The 22,110-nt window shown below is 39.6% G+C and overlaps 1 protein-coding gene across 5 annotated transcripts in view; it reads left to right on the plus strand.

Moving 5' to 3' along the window:
* The window catches only part of LOC125765759 (adenylyl cyclase 78C), a 39,842-nt gene that overhangs the window by 9,823 nt on the left and 7,909 nt on the right, over window positions 1–22,110 (plus strand). For all 5 annotated transcript variants that reach the window (XR_007418623.1, XM_049431210.1, XM_049431207.1 and 2 more), the window contains 3 exons: window positions 19,237–19,665; window positions 21,121–21,518; window positions 21,660–21,986. Coding sequence is in view for 4 of the 5 variants with exons in the window: in XM_049431210.1 (XP_049287167.1) it covers window positions 19,263–19,665; window positions 21,121–21,518; window positions 21,660–21,986 (1,128 nt within the window). In the remaining variant the exon portion in view is untranslated. The remainder of the gene's footprint in view (window positions 1–19,236; window positions 19,666–21,120; window positions 21,519–21,659; window positions 21,987–22,110) is intronic.

The raw sequence follows: 22,110 nt of genomic DNA on the forward strand, positions 1-22,110 counted from the left end.
CTATAGGGAATGATACAATTTGCTCAAATTCGACCAAACAGAACAGATTTATTGTGTGAAGTACAACTAAGAAAATTAACATCAATTTTTGTCCCACCCATTACACACTAAACCAGACATGTCAAACATACGTCCCGCAGGCCGGTTCCGACCTGCGAGGTCTTCAAATCCCGCGAAGGAAAAACGAGAATATTGAATATTATCTGGCTTGGGTGCGATTTAGCCTAGAAAACTCAGGACTAATTTGTATATCTTGTGTATATAATCTTTTACACTTAAGGAACGCGCTCTTGAATCCCTCTTGAAATCCAAACATTTTTATTTCCTTCCGATTTCTCCCTTTTCTGCGGGACTTATCTTGGCCCGTTTGTTTGTAAACCGGCCGCAAGCCAAAATGAGTTTGACATCACTGCACTAAACACTAATATATTAGTACGTCGATTCTCTGATGACTGATGTCGATTTCCACGGATAATAGTTGCTTAAACATCAAGATCATTTATTTATCTAGATAAAGCGTATATAGTATCTGTATACTATACTATGGTTGTCCTTTTGAAGCTAAAAATGATTCTGGATCAAGCAAATTATTATCAAATAACGATTTAAATTTAGAACGTAAATTAAAATCATTTCAAATACATAGTTTGGTGACGATTTTTATAATTTTAACCAACCTGACATCAGTACAAATGTTCACCACGGTTGAACAGTTGTCAATTTTCGGCGCACGGTTAATTCGCCCGCCGGTTAATTCGCCGCCGGATAATCGGCGTTCTACTTATTTATCAATAAAAAGAGTTGTGCCTATTATCCGTGCCTATTCGCTTACACGGAAAAGACGGAGTCCTGATGAGCACGGATAATCGGTTTTCCACTGTATATTTTTTTCACTATCGATTGTTAGAATTGATATTATTTTTTTTATTAATTAAAATATCAAATACAATCTTCATAAATTTCATGAAACTAAAAATTAACTTTAACTAACTTAACTAAAAATATAAAACATAAAACAACTAGAACAAATATTTCTCGGTTTGGGCTAACTTCATCTCTTCCGTGCACGTGTGTTGACAGTGATTTAATTGTAATGCTTTCAGTGCGCTTCATCGTGTTGTACAACATCGAACAATCCAACACTCCTCTGTTCGCCTGCCTTATTATGTTTAATTTTGTCCTCTTTCCTTCGTTGCTGCTGCCAGTGAACACGCCCGTGTCGAAATTTATGCTTCCCGTTGCCAAAATTCTCTCCATTCGGGTTTCGGACTTTTTTGTTTTATTTTTTCCACCTTTAACTTATTTTCTGTTGTGCTTGTCGGTTTTCTCCTCCCTTTTCTTGTTTTTCGTCCTCATGCTGTGAGTAAACAATGATAAACATGTTCCATTAAAATGATTTTATGACTGCAGATGTTGTAAAAGTCCACAACTTTACAACTTGTTTAATCCTTTGCCGTGGAATTATCGGATCAGATTGGCTGATTATAAGAGGAAGGTGAATTATATTTTGCAGTAATGTGATGTAAAGTGATTACTATTTTTTTAGCATACATTTTTCATTTAACAAATGATTAACATGAGCAAAAAAAAAGAATTATTTTACATTTTATGCGTTGGAATATTATTCCATTACCAGAATCAAAATGAGATTGAAATGTGTGTTGATTGCTTTCAATTAAATTCCTTTCCTTTCATACGAATACGCATCGATACGAGTCAATGTACGGAAACGATTGGAAATCCTCATTAAACCGTACCCTTTTCAAGAATCCGTATTCCAGCTTCTTTCGAACCTTCGATTCCGTCCTACATCTGCCGTTTAGCTAGCAATGTGGAAACAAAAGCTAAACAAATGAAGCGAAGTGTAATTATAAATACACGTTTCCATCGCATCGAGTAGAGCGCACGAGAGTTCACCAGGGGAACTCGATTCCCGCGTTTACCATGTAAATAAAACAATTATTATGGGAAAACGTAATAATGCCAAAGCCCGCCAAGAGAGTGTGTGTGTGGGCGCGGGCGGAACGAACGATGGAGGCAAGTTTGATGTGATGCCGTGGAGAAAGGTTGGCATGTGAAGCTAGTGCTGAGTTTTGCGTGGCAATTTTGCCTATAAATAAACGTCAAATGCACTTCCATCATCGCTGGTCGAGCGGGTTTCCCGATGGCCCCGCGGTGCGGTAATCTCGGTAAGGAACGTGCTGTAACGGTCTGTAACCCATCGGGAACAAAGTGACGGAAAGATCAATCAACCTTCGGATTTTACATCGCTTCAATGCAACGGAACCGTGGGGCATCGTTGGCAACAGGTTGTGTGATTTGCTCCCAAAAAACATTCGCGAAACGGAAGTGCTTCATTAATTCTATTTTTCCTTACCACGAGCTAGGAAAGGATGGTCTATCTTTTAGACAAGGATATGTTTCAAAATGTATTGACGTTCGCTTTGCAGAAGCCACTTTATGGCCCTCGGTTGTTTTGATTCATTGCAGGTGGTTTTGATCCTACCCCGTTAAATGGTAATGAAACGAAGTTACGTACAAATTTCACTCCCACAGGGTTTTAAGGTTTGTGAGCAACACAAAACACTCTGATTGGTTTTCGCTTTTAGTGCCAACACTATTTCCTGCTGTGGCATTTTGCAGTTTATTGCCGTTAAGAATTTACTAGCTTTGCGTCAAACAACACTGCTGACTAGCTTTATATCTACCTATAAATCCGAAGCGAAAAACACAGGGGGGGGTGTTTTGATCTGTTGCTAATTTTTTGTGAAAATTTAAAAACTTGTTGTTGGCGTGGAAGTGAAAGTACTTGAGAATTTGTTGAAAAACATTTCATGAAAGCAAGGGTGCTATTGGGAACAAAAATAAAAAAAATGCATTAAAATGTATTTTGAAACAAGAATAAATTTTTTGAATAAAATATTATATTACCAGGATATTGAAATTGTTTATTTATAAAAAAAATCGTCCTTCTTCGGGAAAGTTCTTTTGAATAACTTAACAAAAAAAGTTAATCCATTGAACTGATTGCTTAAAGAATTGAAATGATTTTATTGATAGTTTGCATATTTTTTAACTGCCCCGAATTGATTGCATCGATTTGTATGACATTTTCACTGCAAGATATTTAATATTCGGCTCATCCGAAAGTGTTCTTCGGTGAAATGGACCGCAAATGTCCACTTTGTTATATGGCGAAAATTAAACTAGAATTAGGTACTTTACGTGTTAAACCTAGGGAAAAATTATTCTACCTCTGAAGCTATTGAAGGATTTTCCTATCGACACAGAACATGATTAAAACGTTTTCCTATGAAATATTTTCAAAAATAATGTCAGTGCTTTTTAAGACGTTCTTCTAAGACGACGATGTCAAGAGCTGTTATGTGAAAATTAAACATTAATATTTTCGCTTGAAAACTTTAATTACAAAATATATTTTCAGGGTGTTAGGAGTATTTATCAATACATAGAATTGCAAGACATAATATGACTGTAATTACTAAGAAAAAAAAAACCTCATTAAGAAAAACTTTAAACCAACAAATGCTACCATTATATCCTACAATTCTAATGAGCTAACTATTTGTTAACACATGCAGAACACATTCTCGCAAGAGAGATGGAGAGAAAGAGAGAGAAGAGTCAATTCGAGGTGTCTAAATTATGTTTCCCCCTAATGTGTTTACTGATTAAGTACCTAATTTTATTTACTGTTCTAAAAGCTATACGAACATGTTCCATACACAAATAAGTAACTTCCACACCCTCTCACACCGTGCTAACCCAATTTTGTGCGAAAGTTTCGCCTCTGCGTCTGTCCCTTTTTTTACCAAGCAGTCAAACGATAGTGTGCAGCTAAGACATAACAAGCGACCCGCGGGAGATGTTTCTCTCAATCCAGCCGGTCGCGTGTGATACATACGTAGCCATAATTCTATTTGATCCTTCGCTTCATAAATTACCTCGGTCGCATACCGACCGACCGACACTCGCCATAGATAAGACAGCGCCGAACAGAGTGTGTGTCGATAGGAAGTTGTCGGAGAGACAAACGCCGGCCAGTGTGTGGGTGTCTGTATGAGGTTGTTGAGAAACACCGGCCAAGATGAGTGATATAGTGTTGCATCGGAAAGCTTAATTTAACTGGTAGAAATATTTACGCTCCACTAGACAGCCGGTTGAATATGTATGGCCAGCACAAGAGAAATAGTAAACGTTTTGCACTGGCAATTCTTCCATATGAAGCACTACACATTCGAAAACAGTAGAGAAAAGGTTTCGCGATAAATTTCTACTATGAAAGTAGATATGTAACGCAGTACATCTAGTTGTAAGATTGCCTGATAAATTCTAGTTATCTACCGATGCAACAAATAGCCCATTATTTAACAGCAAGCGGACTGACTAACAGTAGTAGAAAATGGTATGTTTGCTGTTGAATGTATTATGTGTCTCAGAGGAATTTTAATTACTTCAATTTTCATTGCTAGAGGTAATTGGGAAACGAACTGCTTGGAACTACCTTTTCCTGTTTTATAAAGTTAATCTTTGCCTCAAGTTAAATTAGAACGTTTGTTCCGGAGGCCATTACTTTTCTTCTCATTCAACATCGAAAGTAGATAAAGCATGTTCCGTTGCTCTTCTTCTTAGCATTCACAGCATCATTTGTCCATGTGAAGAAAGTGAAAGAACCGTGTGTCTAGACAACAGAGACAGTAGAAAATGCTTGAACGTGATCGACGATCTAGACATCTGTCGACGCTTCCTACATCGAAGCTTCTCATCTCTCACACGCTCAAAAATGGTTTCGTTTCGCACACTCATGCACTGATGATACGTGATGCTATAATAGTCCAACCAACCCCAAAACGTAACATCCGACACTGTGGTGGATTCCTGTATTTTTTTCTTACCAACTTTCGAACTGCCCAGTATTGACAGCCTTTTGTACTTCACAAGGGAAAATCGGCAAACGACAGCCTGAAAAACAAATGACATTCCTGCACGGGAACGACTTTTGGGCCCGGCACGAGTAATGCATACAGATGGCGTATAATTTTATACAGTTCCAGTAACTTTTCTTTCGGGTTTTGCTATAAGAGTCTCAGCGCTGTTCAAGTAACATCAGTAGCACTTTGATACAAATAAAACAAAAGAAGCATTAGAGTAAAAAAAAAGTTTCTCAACACACATCTCGATGAGTGGATAAACATTTTATCATCCGATGTAAGACGATGATCGCAAAAAACGAGAAGCGTGCCAATGTGTAATAGGAGCTGTTGAAAGGTGGAAAATGTTTTGTCTTATTATGCCTGTCTGTTGTGTTTAGATTCGTCCGCCATACATGCAATTTGTCATAACAGATAAAATCAATTGTGACATAAATTCTAAAATTGCCTTCCTGTAAACAATTTTATCATTTTTGTTTCATCACATTTTCTCGCCGTTATGCACAGTAATTACAAACACGAGTGACAACAAGGACGGAGTTCGTTTTTCACTGTCTAAGCCACACACAGCTTTTACCCTTTTGCATAAGAAATGATGTTTTGAATGTTGAAATTGATTGGCCATCATTAGTGTGCTCAATGTGTTCTGCTGTATCTTCTATGTTTCTAGGTAAAAAATCAAGTGGTTTATATTTGTTTTTTATCTCCAATATTATATCTCTTAACTTTTTGTCGACTTTTAACACCCACTAATTTGTTGTGTGTCTTGCTAATGATTGTTTATTATTTAATGTCAAGTAAATGTAAATGTTTATACTTTTATTTTATAAATATTACTTTAAACAGCTAAAAAATGCTGAGCTAAACAATCACACAGCTACATCGTTCATAATGCAATACTTTGATTGATAGGTGATCGAATGTTCTTGACATCCTACAGATGCATTCATGCAGTGAGACATGAATATCAACGTTTGGTATATGCAGTTCAACATTTCAGGATTCGATGACCGAACTAAAAAGCTGCAGTTTGTTATTCCCATAAGCATATTGAGTATTTGAAGGCTGAATGTAATGGAAAATGTCTATTTCATGTCCTAACCTTGATGTCTCATCGGTTTGATTTTTATGCGGAAGAAATGGGAAATATGTTAATGTAAGGAAAAATCTTGACACATACTTAAATGGATTTTTTCTCTGAAAAAAAGTATATCTACTATTTTATAACAAATTTATTTGATTAATAAGCAATATTGCCTAAGTTAAAATCCTTGTTGCTTGCACTGTTGGCACCTTGGCGCAAGGTGCAATGGAGGCGCCTGGTAAAATCCAATGGAGGCGCCAGGTGTTTTTTAATGCAGAGGTCAACCTTTCAACTTTCTATAAAAAAAGTATTTATCCAAAAATGAATTCTATAGTGTTTTAATAAAAACGCATATAAATAAAGTGATTTAATGTTTTGATTTAGTAGGTAGGGCTATATGGTGGATAATTAATATTACATTCATTACAAATACAAAATTCAAAATACGGTGGAACGCCGATTATCCGTACTCATCGGGACTCAGCCTTAGCCGGATAGGCGAATATCACGGATAATAGCCACAACTCTTTTTATTGATATAAGTGTTATAAGTGTTATAAGTGTTATGTTAAATATAAGTGTTCAGTGTGTAATGGGTGGGACAAAAATTAATGTTAATTTTCTTAGTTGTACTTCACACAATAAATCTGTTCTGTTTAGTCGAACTTGAGCAAATTGTATCATTCCCTATTGACGTTTTTATTTCTTGTCATACTTGGTTTCGTATGGTGATGTATGTGATAAATGGCGCCGATCCACCTGATAAAACCGGGTTTCAAATCCCATCCGGACCGTCCCCTCGTAGCAAGGAATAACTATCCTGCTACGTGGTAAAACAAAAATATAAATCATCGGTTTTGAATTTAAATGTCAATTCGCCTTTGGAACTGTCATTTCCGAACTGCACGGATAATGGGAGAGCCAGAAAAAAGGTACCCGGATAATCGACGCTCACTGTGTACACTGTACAAAAAAGGTTCAAAGTGACCATTTACGTTGAGGCAATTGAATTTACCTGATCGTCTGATCGTGCGAAAAGTTTGTTTATTACATTTTAAAATTTATCACTTCATTTCTTAATTTCACTAAGTAAACAGTAATTTAATTAATAACTGTCAATCATTCAATCTAAAGCGTGATATAAGATCTAAAACGAAAACAGGGTGCGATAGTAAACATTTTTAATGAATATGGTATCGCATCAATCTTGCATGAAATGGATTTTCCAACAACTTCAAGCCATCAACACAACTCTAAACTTTTCCGGCAACAACCAGCAAAAAAAAAATGGATCACCAATTTCGGCTCCCTCTTTTCCAGGTCCCCCACAAAAAAACAAACACGGTGTAGGTGCACAAGCGATACATAAAACCAGCCCGATTAACTACAATTCGCGTTCCGCGTTACAGCGGGATTTACGTGGCCGTACGATCTCGAGATAAGTGAACGGGCAAAACTCGAGGAATCGATTGGCGTGAAAGGAAAATTTATCGTTTGCCTTATCTTGTTGAAAATAATTTATCTAACGCCGGTCGCTGCTTGACACTTTCCGCTGACGGTGGCCGATCGATGCAACCACCGGGACCCGATTTTTTCCACTTACTGTGTTTTTTTCCAACGTTGAGAGATGGGAACTCGTCCGCTACCGTGTACCCCGGCCCTACCTTCCGTTGCTTTTTTATGTCCATGTGTGTTTTTTTTCAGTTTTGTATGTATTGTACCGGGGTGGTAAAACTTGCGTCCATCCATGTACACCTTATCGTGTGCTGTTTGTGTATGTGTTTTTTTTCCCTTCTATTCCTGGTGGAGATTCACCAGTTCTCTAGTGGCTTTGCCGGCGCTATCTGTACTGGTTGGTCTGTTAGTTATTTTTTCCTTTCTTTCTGTTACGCCCGTCCTATCCTGTAAACCTTCCGCTAATTTGCTACATCCTGTCAAGCTTATCGACCCTGAGCCTCGGCTATCTCGGGCGCGGTATCGATCTTTTTTCCGATAGGCTAACCTTTTGTCGATTCAGACTGTGGCATATTTCCATGCTATCAGCAAAAAACGGTCCTCCTCCCCTTGTGGTAGGAGACGAGCAAATGCTTAGCCTGGTTCTGATATCCGCTTGATGTGTCCTTAAAAAGGATTAAAATTGGGGTTTTTTTGGATTGAAATGTTGTCACAAACTTTGCCCGTTGACAAAAGTTAAAAGGAAGCTAAAATCATGCAAATTTAGAAACAAAAACTTTCAGCAAGATAAATCCTATGGGGTTTTTTTTCCTTTTCTTTTGTGCATTTCACTGTCTGACTAATTGATGGTTCGATGTTGTTTATCTTATCGATCGTTGATAGTGCACTATCACAATGTTTCCACTAACCATACAACCTAACTATCTTATCTAGGTTTGATTAGTTTAGTAAACCGGAAATTCGTTTTGATTCAAAACATTCAAAAGGCTGACATCTTTGTACTGTGGGGGGAAAACCCCAAAGCTTTCTGTACTGGACATAGACGGGATCGTATCCATTTATTTAGCCAAAAAAAGGAAAATTTTATGTTATCAAACAATTTTAATTTCATCCTTGACGGTATGCGTTACATTACTTATAAGTGTTATATGATGTTTTGCGTGAAGTAACTAAACCACATTTTGTTAATTGGTAATTGTTTCATCTTTATTGCAATTAACAAATCTGGCTCGGTGTCTTAAACATAATTTAATGACATTCAAAGCATTCTCTAGTTACGTGCTCAAATCGTTTCCCTCCACATTGAATGGTTAACCTTAACCAAATCTGCCACCTGAGCCCGGAATAATCCCTAGTAACAATAATATATGTGTAACACTTAATATGAACCACTATTTATAGAGGTAATAGTAGATACATACTTAATCTTCACTTGCCCTGCTCTGCTAACAATCACACCTCGTACGATGACCAACGACAACGAACAACACTATCATCGCCAAGCCGTGTAGTTCGAGCTGTAAGTTCACTCCGGACCGGGGTATAACGTTGTTCGCTTGAGTGTGATAAATTACCTCAAAGGATGTGTAGAAAAGGAGGAAACATGATAGGCACCGTAAGCATCCAGGTTTACCGCAGGGAATGCGGTCAATAATTATGCCTGCAGCTAGGGCGCAGAGAGACTGATGTCATCAGACGCTACTGACAGCCATTTTACTCTAATTAAATTTTATGATCGCGTCCTCCAATGCCATGCCAACACCGGTACACGGGACACTGGAATGGAAAGCTATGAGTTTCCGGTGTTCGTACTCCGTACGTTCATTAGTTCGGTTGACGGCACAGTTACCTTCAACCCGGTCAACATGATGTTGATCCCCAGCGTTTGTCGTCATGGCGCGACTCAGGTGTGGAGCGGTGCAAAAAAAAACCCCACCCGCTTGGACGACGGTAGTTCCACAAACGGTACATAGTTGCGTTTGGATTCTAGGGTCGCGAGAGACATCGTTATCGGCTCAAATCGAGAGAAAAGGCTGGTAGATTTTTATGACCACCATAAACTGGCCAAGGTGCAGCGGGCTATACAAACTAACAAGCATGCAGAACAAGCGGAACATTTTACCTTCCTTTACATCACTTTAACAGGGTTGTTTTTACCCTTGGCAACATTACTTTAATTATAGCTATTAAATTCTATTCGCCTCTGATCACTTAATTCATTACCAAAAAATGGTCGAAAGCGTCCGAAGATATGGGAATTAAATTAAGTGGAATTAGATATGTTTTTAAAAAAGCTTGAGCATCCATGGTTTGCATCTAGTCCGTTTTAAATTAAGCCCGATTTACGTACAAACAGGCCCTCAACCAACCACATAACAACTGACTAGTTACGTGGTTAACAAAATGAGTAGAAAATGTGTGCTTCATCAAGCGAACAACCTGATTTGTCAACAGTTGAACATTATAATGCTCATATACTCAATTGCATAAGGTTTGCTGGAATAGACACGGCCGAAGGAAACTGCATTCAACCATTATTTCATTAAATAATTAATATCCTATCATTACAGCTACCGCTCGTAGCCGCTTCATGGCGCAGCATGATCACGGACAGAAACCACAACTCACTTTTGTTCCGTAAAATCGCAGGCAAATGCTATCAATAGAATGCAACGGGATAATTTACCACTTCTGTGTATCATCCTCAAGTGTACTAAGTACACTCGATTTGAATAGATACGGCAGTCCACCATTATTCTTTGGCTATTGTAAAAGAAAACCGACCACTATTGATAGAATGGTGTGTTGACTCATCGTGTACACTCTTTGCTACAATCATCATCACAGTCTTCATCCAGATTTCAAATTGGGATTTTGAAAGAAAATTTAATTTATTCCATAAAATTATGATTTTTAGAACCTCAAAATCGAGATATAAATAATGAAGAAATCTCTGTTAACCTCATTCGCATTTTGGTTTTTTATGTTGTATCGTTGTGATGTATATGAGCATATGAATTGACAATCAAATCACGTTCTTCGCTTTTTTTTACATCGTGCCAGATGTTTCCAAGTCCAAAGCAGAAGGTAAAAGGAATGATTTAATTAATCGGCCCCCTTGGTCGATTAATACATTCCTTGGCGATGGTTTTTTTTTTATTTCAAATGCTTCATTCAGCTAAATTCATGCTAAATTTTATTACCTGACCAAATGTTTGCTCTGTGCGAATTACAAAAGCCAATAGACCTAGCCAACGTAATTTGATGAATAAAAAAAGTATATAAATCATTGTTATCCCGACGTTTCTTTAAAGTTTTTTTTTTTAATATTTCGAATTCTCTGTTCAATTTTTCATATTAAATGATTCTTTAACGTCAATAAACAAAAACAAAACAATAAACGAAATTTAATATCTAGCTATATCGTTCTCCTGAAAAGGTCGAGCAAAGGTTCGAATCTTTTATTTCATAATGTTCCGTTTCATCGGAAGTTTTGTTTTTGTTTTTTGTTTTTTTTTCTCTCTGTTGTGGTGTGTCGTTCGGTACCTGCGGATAAACAGGAACAAAAAAGGGTCCTTTTTATACAAGGCGGTAAGCGGTATAACGGACGGTTCCGCGAAATGCACACCACAGCGGAGGGAGTACAATTTTAGGGTTTGCACACGAGTGCAAACCAGTACGTGATCGATAGCGCTGGAGTTAAGTCGCAAGAAGCGAAAATAAAATAGTTCTTGTGCGTAATTAGATGTTCAGTGCCTTATTAAATCCGCTGAGATATCACATGGTCCTTCGAGCCGGATATTAGGTAGCTGAATATCAATAGAGATCGCTTCATCATGACTCGCACACCTCGAACGCCACGCACACCAGCCGTGAAATCGGTCGGAGAACCGGGCTGGGTGGATGCAATTATTGCAGCGAAGCCAAACATTCACATGCGTGATCTTGCATGTGAGGAGTTAGGTCGTATAATGGACAATATTTTGCAGGCGAAGAATGAGGGAAAGGCGCTGACCGCGGTACAGTGCAAAGTGTACGGGAAAAAGGCAGATAGTGCATTGGAAGAGCATAACAAGCATTATGCTGAAATTATTAAGCTTGTTGTTGGAGATAGTGCAGTGCATGACGCCAAGTATAAGGAAACTATTAAATTGCATGAGGAGGTGATGTTGGAATTAGAGAGTGCATCTGAAGCCTTTGTGGCAAGGTCAACATCATCTCAAGCAATGGTTCCAGGTCCCAGTGTCCCACCAGTGATTGTGCATGCCCCATTGCCTCGCCCCATACCTACGTTTAGTGGCAAGTATGAGGAATGGGAGCGATTCAAGACAATTTTTAGAGACATTGTGGACAAAAGTGGTGACAATCCGCGTATAAAACTTTATCACCTTGAAAAGGCCTTGAGCGGTGATGCGGCCAAGGTAATTGATCAAAAGACAATAAATGACGGTAACTACGAACGCGCGTGGCAACTCTTAGCCGATCGCTATGAGAATAAGCGTCGTATGGTGGACCTACATATTAGTGGACTGTTTAGTTTAAAGAAATTAACCGAAGAGAACTATGTCGGTCTGCGTAATTTAGTGGAATCAGTGGAGAGCCACGTGGAAAACCTGAAGTATTTAGGTGAAGATTTTGCCGGGCTTTCTTGTACGTTGGTGATATATCTAATATCTAATTCATTGGATATCGAGACCAAGAAGTTATGGGAAGCTAGCATCCCTAAAAGTGAACTACCGAATTACGGAAAAACCTTGTGCTTCCTAAAAGAAAGAGTTTCGGTGTTAGAAAGGTGCCAAGCAAATGTTGCAGTTGGACAAAAGGGTCGTTTCGTTGAAAAAAGGCCAAATTATAACGAAAATTCACCTATGAAACGAAATGAGGCTTCAACTTCGTTCGTTGAAAATGTGCCTAGTGAAAAGGTTTGTGATTTGTGCAAGGGACTACATGGAACGAACAAATGTCCGGAAATCGTTTTGTTAAATGGAAAGCAACGTGTGCAATACGTAAAATCAAAACGGCTTTGTTTGATTTGCTTGAAACCAGGACATTGGCGAAACCGTTGCAAATCGCGTTTGAAGTGTAGTAAGTGCGAAGGAGCACACAACACAATTTTACATTATGACAATAACTCGGTGAAGTCAGAACAAGCTTCAAGTGAACCCGAAAGAGTGAGCGCAAGCCAGCATGCTGATAATGCCGCTAGTTCGGGGAGTATTGTTCTATTGCAAACTGTTCTGCTTTACGCGGAATCAGCGAACAAGGAGTTGTTGTTGTGTCGTGCGCTGTTGGATAGTGGATCGCAGATCAGTTGTGTTACGGAAGCGCTTGCGGTGAAATTAGGCGTAAATTTGGTGAATGTGAACGTGCCAATAAAAGGAATTGGAAACATTGATTCGCCTGTAAGGCAAAAGTGTTCCTTTACTGTGAAATCCCGATGCACCGATTTTTCTATGGGTATCACGTGTTTTGTGTATCGCGAAATTACTGGTAAAATGCCATCTGTTAAATTCGATATTAGTTCGTGGAACTTGCCTGATAGTGCGTTGTTGGCCGATCCAACCTTTAACGATCCAGGCAGTGTGGACATTTTGCTGGGAATGGATTGTCTCTCGGAATTAACAATATCAGGGTCCGTGAAAAGAGCGAACACACTACCGATGATCACCGAAACCCGTCTTGGATGGGTAATAGGAGGGCGTGTTGCTGATTTATACAAGGAAAGTGAAATGTTTACCAACGTATCGACAAATGATCGTTTAGGATCAATAATGCAAAGGTTTTGGGAAATAGAAGACGTTACAAGTGAGCGTTCTGTGAAATCTGAGGACGAAATGTGCGAAACCCATTTTCTCGAAACACACTATCGCGAATCAACAGGCAGGTATGTTGGTCACTGCAGAGTGTTAGAGGAAAGTAAGAATGATCCAGCACCAAGGAAGTGGTATCTCCCACATCAGGCTGTCCTCAACCCGACAAAAAGCACCACAAAATGCCGTGTCGTTTTTGATGCTTCAGCGAAGGTCAACGGAAGGTCATTAAATGATGTTCGAAGTAATTTTTTGCCATCAGAACCCATGGAGGATCTACGCGATGAAGAGATTCCTGATCTACGCAAGGGTGTTACCTGCAGTGTTACAGTACCGCTTGATATTCTTCCGATCCTGGTAAAATTTGAATCTTTTCGAAAGACACAAAGAATAGTAGCATATGTTGTACGATTCAAACAAAATGCCAAACGACGTAAGGGTGAACGCATTAATGACCCAAAGCCTACAATTGCTGAGTTGCGGGAATCAACGCGTTGGATTGTAAGAGCTATTCAGCATCATGAGTTATCAGATGTAGTGTCGGCAGTAAAGCAAGGTAAACCTGTGCAACGATACCAGAATCTGAATCTCTTCTTGGATGGTGAGCTGCTGAGAGTTGGAGGTCGTATACGCAAGTCAGATCTGTCGTATGACAATAAACATCAGCTGTTACTGCCACATCGTAGCATCGTAACTAAGCGTTTGATTGCAGCAATTCATCGTGAAAATCTACACATCGGACCGTCTGGAGTGATTTCTATTTTGCGTCAGCAATTCTGGATTGTGAATGCTAGATCAACGGTTCGAAAGGTGCTGCACGAATGCATTGTTTGCTTCAGAAGTAGTCCAAGTACTATGGATCAACAAATGGGTGATCTACCTACCTGTCGAGTAACAGCTGCTCCTACCTTTCAACGTGTAGGTTTGGATTTCGCTGGGCCAATTATGTTGAAATCAGGTGTCCGTCGTGTTACTGCTACGAAAGGATACGTATGTCTATTTGTGTGTATGGTCACAAAGGCGATTCATTTGGAGGCTGTAGAGAATCTTTCAACTGGCGCTTTTCTTGCTGCCTTGAGACGATTTGTATCCAGACGAGGAATACCTGAAGAAATCTACAGTGATAATGCTACTAATTTTGTTGAAGCAAAACATGAGCTTCGTGAGTTATATGAAATGTTCAAGGATGAAACATCGAAACAAGGCATTTTCCAGTTCTGCCAAGAGAAAGAAGTTACGTGGAAAATGATCCCACCTAATGCTCCTCATTTTGGAGGGATTTGGGAAGCTGGTGTAAAAAGTGTCAAAAGCGTATTGAAAAGTGTTTATAAGTCTGCTTCGTTAACCATAACCGACTTCTACACGCTTCTGTGTCAAATTGAAGCTATGTTAAACTCGCGACCATTATACGCCCTTTCAAACGATCCACATGATCTGGACTGCCTTACACCTGCACATTTTACGATCGATCGTCCATTGATTGGAGTTGCGGAACCGTCATATTTGGACCTGCCGGAGAACCGTTTAGACAAGTGGCAGAGGCTTCAGCAACTTCGGCAACATTTTTGGAGACGATGGCAGAAGGAGTATCTGAGTGAGTTGCAGACCAGACATAAGTGGACCAAAGTGAAGGATAATATCAAGGAAGGAGCATTGGTATTAATGAAGGAAGACAACATGCCCCCGCAATTTTGGAAATTAGGACGAATTTCTAAAGTGTATCCAGGCGATGACGGGTTGATACGAGTGGTAGATGTGAAGACGAAGTACGGTTTATTTAAACGTCCGATACACAAGTTAGCGCCTCTTCCCATGCAGGATCCCTAATAATATTCGGGCGGGGAGGATGTTCCGTTTCATCGGAAGTTTTGTTTTTGTTTTTTGTTTTTTTTTCTCTCTGTTGTGGTGTGTCGTTCGGTACCTGCGGATAAACAGGAACAAAAAAGGGTCCTTTTTATACAAGGCGGTAAGCGGTATAACGGACGGTTCCGCGAAATGCACACCACAGCGGAGGGAGTACAATTTTAGGGTTTGCACACGAGTGCAAACCAGTACGTGATCGATAGCGGAGGAGTTAAGTCGCAAGAAGCGAAAATAAAATAGTTCTTGTGCGTAATTAGATGTTCAGTGCCTTATTAAATCCGCTGAGATATCACACATAATAATTTCATTAAAAAAACATTAAAATACTAAAAAATTAAATAAATAATATTAAAATACTACAGAAATATTAAATATTAAAAAACAATTAAATACAATACGTATTTACATAAAATATCTGCTATATTGTTGTATTATTTTATTTTCTAAGGAACGGTCAGGCCTGCTCCACACGTATCCTATAAATAGTAAAAATATAAAAAAAAATTTATTTCCATTAGGACGGCCAGGCCGTATGACTAGATAAAGTATTTAATACTAACATAAAATATTAAACCACTTTTTCCAACATTTTACACACAAATTAAGTAATTATGATACGATCTTGATTTGTGATTGTACTTGCGCCTTTTATTTACCTTACTTTAATAAAAAAAAAAAATAATAAAAGTATTTTTATTTTTTCCGTAAAAATTAAGCATAAACTTATTGTGAAATCATCCGATTTGCAGCAAAAGAAATCCGTCGCTGAAACTTTGAAACGATGGGAAACATTATCACTTCATGCGACCAATTTAGCGCTCTTGTTGAGCACACTTGTACTATCATTAAGATCATTATACTCGTACTATCCATTATGGCTTGCATACGTTAAGAAAATAAAAGACATACATATATCTAGCTTGCCGCCATAAAGCAGCAATCTAGTCTGTGACCGTTTTTTTTTCTTTCTTTTGGTAATGTGTTTTGCACAACTTAACTTTGGAGGGTATGTTAGATTGTTAGCTAACAGTGTGGCCCCATTATTATCCGGATCCCGAAAACGGATTATTGCGCTAGCGTATGATGTCTATTTCCAGAACCATGTGAACATGGAACCGTTCCAAAAGGGATCAATGGAACGTTTTTTCATCATGTTCACATTCCTTGCAAACACTGTGACATGTGCGTGATTCTTGGTGCCGCATTTTTCATCCTATTTTATGGACACTTTATTACTGCTTCTGTGTGTACATTGTTGGCATTGTTACGTAGGCTTAATTCGTTCGTCGCACAAGATCGGACACAGTTTTGCGTTTGCTCACTTCAAGCTTGCCCCAAAAGTGCTTAAGCCGTGTGTAATATAAGGAGCCAGCATATGAAACAACGTCAATGCAGCTTTTGCCAAAAAGTTTTTTCCTGCCCAAAAAAAAAACTGTGGGAGATGAGAGATGATAAAAAATGAGTCCCCTGTGGACGATCTCCAACTGGTGGGTTTAAAGAAAACGAAATAAACGACGCAATATAAAACATGCCACTGAACCAACAATGAAATTGCGCGATTGCATGCGTTAAAGTGTTTGGAATGATTCACCGGATCGATTCGTTCCCGAGTCATGTGGGGAAAGTAATCAATAAAAAGCTCATTTATTATACGGATTTAGTATACAAAACGAAAGCTCTCCTCATTGATGGGATATACATCGAACAATGCTTATATTTCCTGACTCGACTTGGGCTTACCTGCTAAACAGGGATATACTCTAATAGATTGCATGTGCGCGACAAGCTTTTTACAAAAAGCTCACCAAAAAATGAGTTGCTCGATTTTTATTCAAAATTTCACACCAACATTGACTGGCAAAATTGATTCCTTCATAAGAGGATGCTCTCTTTGTTTGGTGTAGAGGAAAAAGGCAAAACAACGAAACAACGCCGATAGATAGAAGAGCTTGCGGGAAAGCTCCAGTCCCGTGTCCGTGTGGCTATGGAAATGAATGAGTTGAACCCGAAGTTGGGCTACAAAAAAAATGTGAAAAACAAAAACCAACCAAAAACCTCTTACCGCTCTGGTGGGAAAAATCCGCCCATGGGGGGTTTATGGTTTATTTTTGTTTTTGAGGACTTTCACACAATTTCATTCCGGCTATGGTGGCAAGGGCTATTTATTCGATTCGGAGTCTTTACGGTCCATTGGCCACTTTCACAAGGATATACAACTTTACATCACAGTGTGGCGAAAGGATGCTGTTTTTTTTCGAGGGGTCTTTATGTTAAAAGATTTGAAAAGATTCCATTTTTCGTGTTTATGGTTTGTGTGTGTTTTTTTTCACGAGAAATATTCATCACAAATGGCATGAAAGCGGTTTGATTGAATGGCTTGAAGGAAACGCATGTATCCATTTGCTGCTGTTTGATGGGAAAGATTTATAGTTCCCATCATCGAGTAAAAAATTGCGCTTTTCGAAACGAAAATTTTACATCAATATCCCCTCAAGGATTAAGGATATATACGCTTTACAGGATATTGTTACGGTATCGTTTCTAATAAAAATAGGTAGAATGCAAAACGTATAAAGATTCTTCTCTGTAAATGCTGAAATGTTCCCTTCAGGCAATGCTGAGAGCATTGAATAGAAAATTGCATCGAAAATAAATAAAAAATGCGTTATGTAAACGTTTTTCTTTCGCAGAATACTAAGCCGGAATACTCTAACTCTTGTGTTCCATTCAACGATCTTCAATTTGTGCACTATAAAGGTTGGGTGGTCTGTATAAATACGGCCCTGTGTCAATACAATTTTAAACGAGTTTTTGCTAGAACTAAACGAAGAATAGCTTATGTTTTATGGTTTATTTTGTGCATTTCTCATAAGCGGATTGACGTACTCCAGAGAGTCTCTGTTTGCTGCTTTAAGTAACGACTGTAACGCTTGCACTAGCTGCAAGTGTTTGTGTGTGTGAAGCTTTCCGGCAGTGAATCAACAGTAGAATGGCACAAACAGTGCAACCCCAGTACGCCAGTTAGGACAATGGAGTTGTGTGGCTCCGGAATATGGCAGGCACCGTGTAGCAATAAACGAATTGGCGATGAAATGGGTAAAAACTTTCTACTCACACACTCGTACTGTGTGGCGGTGTAATTTGTTCAATCGCCCTCTGCTAGTGGTAAACCGAAACCGGATGCCGCCCGGTTTTTTGGTGCAACTACGGGGTGGAAAAAGCAAAAACAAAACCACGAAAAAACGGAAGTGCAAAAAAACGGAACAAAAGGAAGTGAATTAAATCCTTCACTCACCTGTCGTAAAGGTAAAACATAGGTCCTGTACGTAGGCAGATACATGTCAAAGCAAAATGGTATAAATAGCATTCTGTATGGTTAGAATGTGGTTTTGTTTATTCTTTTAATTCTTCTTCTTCTTTTTTTAAGTTTTTAATTTGTTTGTTTTTAACTTATGTTTCATTTGTATATTTTTTAAAAATTTTGTTATCCTTTTTTATATTTTTTATATATTATTAGTCAAGCGTGATTTTTGTTTATAAGTGATATTAATACATATTTGTAAAACATCTCTTCTACGAATTTAGAAATATTCATGAATGAAACATTTAGTATTTTACCATAATTTGAGTTTTTTGCTATAATTTTTTTTTCAACTAATATAATCTAATACAAAAATATAAAACACCATTTTCGTGTTTTAACGCCATTAAGCATTTATCAAGCAATACCAAACTGATTCAGATTTCATCATCATTATAGCAGGAAGCGCTGTGATACGGAACAGTTCTACATTGTCATCCTTATTGATGTGTATTGATTTTCGGTTCCTATTGTAAAAACATTCCCGCATCTAGAGGGCCTTTGTGTTTGTCTGGGGGAGGTGCATGTTTTTTTTGTATGGAGGGAAAACGATTCAACAATATCTGAACGTTCCCCACAGCAACAAATATCATGTTTCTCCTGGGAGTTTAGAATCAGCAGAATGTTTCGTGATGAAAAACTTTCGTCTTGCTGTGTGTTTTCGTTCCGCTGTTTAACACGTTCTATTACTGTTATCATTTCAAACCACAGCTGCTTAAATAACGTTCTTTCCAACGATGGAACTGCTTGTATCGCCGGATGCTGCCCGCAACATTGCTGCGGGTGTGCTGGATCAGGAAAGTTACGACCACCAGTGCCATCAGGGTGGTATTGTTAATCCGGCCGCAACGATTGATCTTGACCAGGAGCAGGTTGAGCATGGTGCCGTAATTAGTGACATTGCTAAAATACCGCGTGTCCCGGGAGATGGTGCTCAAGCACCAGACGACGACAATGGCGATGACAGGGTACGACCCACACCACCTTCTTCCGTGGTGCCACGTGGTGTCACGACAACCACCGACCGAAACGATCGATTGCGAACACTTTCGCTTGCGGGATGTGAACCAGAAGCTAACGGTGACCTGCCTAAGGTTGATCCGAATCGAACTGATGATCCCGGGGGCAATTTGGAAAGGGGTAAGTATTAGAATTAAGTTTTCCCATACAATGTACCGCATTAGCACTCTGTTCTGCTTGCGTATCGTGTGCGGTTTTGCTTCTCAGGAAGCATCTTCTTTTGAGCCAGAACAAAAGCTCCCACTCCGCATGATAATGGTGTGTCCACAAGACCATTCAGCTCGCGCCTAGACCAGCGTGGGGATGCAAATTTTCTTATCCAACCCAACCCAACACATACAAACGCCCGGCCATCATTAGATAGGATAATTTTCGCTTCGGTAAGCTCGTGAACACGCACGTCTTTATGTATGTAATATCCTGTGCGAGCAAACGGGCCCATCCTGTTCTGTGTGCAACGGACAAGAAAAAGCACACAAACACAACGGAAGTGCCTATTAATAAAATTCGTCCCTTTGGAGAGGGGCTGCAAAAGGAAAGTCAATCCCCATTCGCATCTTGTAATGCGGCCACCGCCAATCGTTCGCGAAGTGGCCAACCAAACCCGGCCAAATTGAATAATCGATAATTTGTTCTCCCGCAGCCATGTGTAACGAACTTCTATCACTACCCTGGGGGGGACAAAGTGGGGGAAAAGGGGGAAATGGGGGGAAGAGGCCTCAGGTGCCGTAGAACATATATTGATGTTCTTTATCCTATTTTTTCATTCTCTTTCTCTTTCTCTCTCTCTCTCTCTCTAGTTGAGGTCCTTTTTTTGTTGTTCTCTCCCTACCAATTGTCCTTTTGGGTGTAGCCATTTCGTATCCTATCACTCACGTCAGTGCCTTGACCAAAGAAGTGCTAAAAATAGCATCTGTGCCTTTGACTATTGAGCATGGTTGGCCAACCAAGGGGCGGTGGGGTTTTGGGGGGGAGAGGAAGTAAAAGCTAGACAAACGGCAGGATGCTTGCGTTTCATGAATAGTATTAGCACTGGGACAGACATTTTCACGCCTCATAGGCTTCAGGTCGTTCAGTCGCAAGAAGTAGAAGAAGAAGCAACACAAATGGTGCCGATGACACAGCGACTATTAAGGATAACAACAACAAAAAAACCCGATGCGGGATGTACAGATACCAGAACGTGTGAGCATATGAATGGCAGGAAAAACCCTGTCCTGAAGACAAATTACTTTTCTTTATGGAAAGCAATACGAATCGATTGGGATGGGAGCTGTTTCGTAAATTTAGGTTATTTTTTTGTCGGTTTTTGGATGTTGCTTATATGAGGTTGAAAATTTATTGCATGAGTGAGAGAGCTTAACTTTTGTTTATTTTTATGGGGAAGTCCTCCTCTGGAGACTTCATTTTTTTGGAGACCCTAGATTCGACCCAGATTCGACAGTTGTGTTTATATTGATTGTTTGACTTACAAGTTTACAAGCTGCATTAATGCACGAAAATTCGTAACGCTGTACAATCAAATTAATGAGTAATATTCGATATTCATTCCGTTTCCCAACAATCCCAAAACAGCTGACAATGAAAAACCACAACCGAACGGAGTAATGTCACCGTCATTCACCATCCAGCAGTGCGGCGGTACCGACGTCCAGGAGAGCAACAAAGGTGGCGATCCATTACCACCACCACCGCCGGGCGGAGGAGAACTACCAGGCCTTGGAACAAATCCTACCAGTACCCACAATCCACCGCACACCAACAACACCTACTCGGCGTTCAAGCGCGGCAACGTGGTTAAGGGCATACTGTGCCCATCCATGACGAACTCGTTCCGTGCACCGTCCCTCGAACGATCCTATCTGACCTATTCGCACCGCCAGCGCCAGAAGTCGCTGATCCTGGTGAACGTGGTAGACCTGGTGCTGAAGGTGGTGCTGGCCTCGGTCTGGATTGGCTTCAACAGTGGCATGGTAGGGGTAGCCTTTATCGTGTTATCAGTGATTCAATAAATAACGATAACACCCCACCGATACCAACCCTCGACTTGCTGACTGACTGTTTCCCTTGTTTTTTTTTTTTTTGTTTTGGTTTTGCTGATTCTGCTTCCACAGACAATCAAGCCGCACGAGGTAACCTGGTCCGTGTGCTGTATCATTTCGAACTTTCTGATCTGCGTGCTCGGGAGCTGGCGTCTGTTCGCTAACAACTATCTGCATTGGGCGGCCGTCTGCACCTGGCTGCTGCTGAATCTGCAGGGATTCCTCGGCGAAGGGTTGGGCTTTGCCGAGCGCGAATATTTGATCTGGTACGTGCTGTTCATTATCTTTGTGCCGTACGCGATGCTACCGTTGCCGCTCAAGTGGTGCATGATTGCCGGCTCGATGACTGCCATTTGCCATTTGGTAGTGACATCGCTTAACAAATTTCTGCACGACAAGGTAGGTAGTACGCGTGTGTGTTATGGTGGTGTTTTTTAATTAATTTACAGATGGGAAGGTTTGTATAAAAAACGCTTATCTGAAATTGGAATCGAAGTTAAGTAAACTTCTCTTCGTATGTAGG

This window comes from Anopheles funestus, chromosome 2RL (genome assembly GCF_943734845.2).
Source record: "Anopheles funestus chromosome 2RL, idAnoFuneDA-416_04, whole genome shotgun sequence".
Lineage (NCBI taxonomy): Eukaryota > Metazoa > Arthropoda > Insecta > Diptera > Culicidae > Anopheles > Anopheles funestus.